Source organism: Olea europaea, chromosome 10, assembly GCF_002742605.1.
Source record: "Olea europaea var. sylvestris chromosome 10, O_europaea_v1, whole genome shotgun sequence".
NCBI classification, from domain to species: domain Eukaryota; kingdom Viridiplantae; phylum Streptophyta; class Magnoliopsida; order Lamiales; family Oleaceae; genus Olea; species Olea europaea.
Window position 1 is genome coordinate 33,055,979 of NC_036246.1, and position 3,348 is coordinate 33,059,326.

General features: G+C 34.7%; 1 protein-coding gene across 1 annotated transcript; it reads left to right on the plus strand.

The window, feature by feature from the left end:
• The first annotated feature begins 1,034 nt into the window (after nt 1-1,034).
• Nucleotides 1,035-2,131, plus strand: LOC111401890 (dof zinc finger protein DOF5.4-like). The gene has a single exon (XM_023029863.1). The coding sequence runs from the start codon at nt 1,182-1,184 to the stop codon at nt 1,986-1,988; it is 807 nt and encodes a 268-aa protein (XP_022885631.1). The 5' UTR covers nt 1,035-1,181; the 3' UTR covers nt 1,989-2,131.
• The last annotated feature ends 1,217 nt before the right edge of the window (nt 2,132-3,348 follow it).

Below are 3,348 nucleotides of genomic sequence, written 5' to 3' on the forward strand. Positions count from 1 at the left end.
TGAGTGGGCCATAGGCCCAAGTAGGTTGGCCAAGTATGACAATATGTAACAATAGTTATGATACGTTTGATTACCATTATTTTTCGTTCTTCCTTTTGTATTGTTTGATTGACACGTGACCATATTTTCTTTAAAATCAGGAAAAATATTTTATTTTAGGGAGAGCATGATTTTATTTTCTAAGTGAATTCACTATCTCTTTCTCTCTCTCATCTATCCACACCCTCTCATATTCCCACCAATAAAAAATGGACAAGTATAATATTTTTTAGGTTGAAAATTAAATTAATTAAATATATTTAAGATGCGTTTGATTGCAAACATAAAATTTATATAGAAGAAAATAAATTCTAGATAATTCAATTGCCTAAAACTTATTTGCATAAAAACTATCAAATTAAATGTGTTTGATTAATTTATTTTTCAACTTATAAAATATTATATTTGTTCGATTTTTATTGGTAGGTAGATGAGAAAGAGGATGGATAAGAGAGATAAAGAGAATGCTCTGAAAAATAAAATCTTGCTCTCCTGAAAAAAATATTTTCTTTGATTTTGAGAAAAATATGGTCACGTGACCAAAAGTAGAAAAATATTTTCCATAAAAAAATTTCAGTCAAACAACATAAAAATAAAAATTTTGATGAAAAATACATTTTTCATAAAAAATACTGACAATTAAACGGACCCTTAAATAGCAATTTTCTAAATAATTCTTTTAACGTAAATTTCATACTTGCAAAATCAAATGCATCATTAGGTTGACACCGACTCGAGGAATTTAAAAAGTAAAATCTTCTCACTCTCCATCTCTAAACCATACACGTGGTACTTCTCAACTGAACCGTCCCATTCCACGGACCGTACGGTATACTTCTGTCCGAGGTCACTCGTAAAAAATCTAGAATATTAATACCTGCCACGTGATTTTACCACTCTAACCCTGCCGTCAGAAGAAATAATTTCATAGGGGCTGTCTTGTACTTTCGCCTTGAAAACGCTCCCACGACAGTATAAGAGATATTTTTTAATAAACATCTCTTTTCATTATAAAATATCAGATAGAAATAACTTCGATTCTGGGAGATTTTCTGTGGATATTTGTCAGTGTGCTCGGCTACTCAAAACTCTTGAACCGAGTCACTGACTGAGTCGGCGAATGTGAGCACACGCCGGAAATAATGGAAGATGTATGTGCAATCGGAGGGGTCGGGGAAGACAGGAAGCTGAGGACGCACCATCATCAGCAAGCACTGAAGTGTCCTAGGTGTGATTCACTCAACACAAAGTTTTGTTATTACAATAATTATAACCAATCTCAGCCGCGGCACTTCTGCAAGAGCTGCCGGCGGTACTGGACTAAAGGCGGTATCCTCCGTAACGTCCCCGTCGGAGGCGGAAACCGGAAGACGAGCAAGCGGTCCAAACCGAAAAAAGAACGCAAGTCGAATTCGCATTCAAGCAGCAAGAGTCCCAGTCTCGCCGCCGCCGTGATGGCTGCCACTCCCACCTCAGCCAGTGGCAACATCGGCTCCACTACTGAATTAGGTTATAATTTTCCTGAATCGAAGTTTTATAATGTGAATCCGAATCCACAGGCTACGACTACAAACCATAGCTTTGATTCACAGCCGGTGGTGAATCAACCGCCGGACATCCAGATTTTCACCGGCTTCGGAAGCTTCGCGAGCCTGGAAAATATGCTAGAGTTTAACATAGCCGACATTTTCACATCGTCCGATCCGCTAGAGCAAGCTTCGATCGTAAAGAATCCTATCTCGGAGATTATGGATCACACGGTTAAGCAGATTGACTTCGAAGAGGATAATCGAATGACTGACAGCGGATTTGCGGCGGCGCTAGATTGGAGAACCATCGCTGGCGGCGGTGGCGAAGCAGGACGATGCGGAGATGAAGGGCCGTTTGATTTCAGTGGGACCGTTGATAAAGCTTACTGGAGTGATCAATCTCTTAATTATCTTCCATAAATCACTCTGTAAGATTTAAGGCTGTATTACATAAATTATTTTTTAATATAAAAAGAGAGAATAGTTTGAGGTCATTCAAATGATATTCTGATCTACAAAATTAATATTTTCTGAAAATAATATTAAATTAGTTATTATTACAAGATTGTGTAAATTTGAAACTTCGAATATTACTTTAGTGATGGTGTATCTTATTTTTCACAATATTTTAGATCTCGCTTTAAATTTTATTCTGTGAACTTTGTGTTTGAACTAATCTTCTAACTTCATATTGGAAAGACGCGGAGAAAAATCAAAATGACTCGAATTGAAATACGCAGTCAAGAAATGATACAAGGGAAGTGCGAGGTCAAGATATCAAAATTTGCAAATTTAAAATTGGGAACATTGCAACAGCGATTCCTAGTCTTTTCATTTTTTACAAACTTTACCCTGATCTTCATTTGTACCAGCGAATATCTTTAACTTTTTATAAATATGCACCTGAGATTCATTTGGGTGGAAACCGTCCAAATCACTGTCAATTGATTGAGAAAATTTCTTGAACTATCTGCTATCGCGACGATTTTATTGGATATTGATGCATTTTTGAATGACATTTTTGGACGGTAATTTAGACAGTTTTATTGGATGTTGATTCCTTAATTTTTCCAGTTAACTTACGGTGTTTGGGATGGCTCTCCTCCAGATGGACTTTAAGTGTATATTTATAAAAGGTTAGAAACCTCCATTGGTATAAAATGAAAATTAGGGTAAAGTCTGCAAAAAATTGAAAAGATTAGAAACCCCTACAACAATTTTCCTTATAAATTTGGTGTTGCTTCCCTTCTTTGTTTCTAGAGTGACACGAGTATTATATATTGGGAAAAACAACTATGGTGCCTAGATTATATTCTAAATTTAACAATTTAATAAGTGAAAAATTAGATAGAATTTTGACTTATTCGAAAATAAATTTCAAAAGAAAATATCATAGAGAAATTGTAATGGACGAGACAAGAGTTCGATCATTTCTCCTTAATATGATTTGATCCGTATTGATATTGACGATTTTTAAGCGCTCAACTCTCAAGATATAACAACCTTGATTTGTATTGTTAACATTTCAAATTACAAGAATGGCGAGCATACTAATATTTGATCTTTTTAAATTGGAAAGATGTAAAATGATATTTGAGAGTGAAATGAAAAGGACGAAACGGTGCACGAAAGAAGGGAATATTATTTTGCCAAAAAAAAAAAATTAAAATTTATGAAATTTATGATTTTGGAGCATGGCCCTTATTTAAGCCCATATCTTTAGAATTATTTTTTTGCTAATTGTATATTTTGTCAATGAATAATTTTACACGTAAATAAA

Coding starts and splice junctions, on each gene's coding strand:
- LOC111401890 (XM_023029863.1), top strand. CDS start 1,182: ATGGAAGATGTATGTGCAATCGGAGGGGTCGGGGAAGACAGGAAGCTG.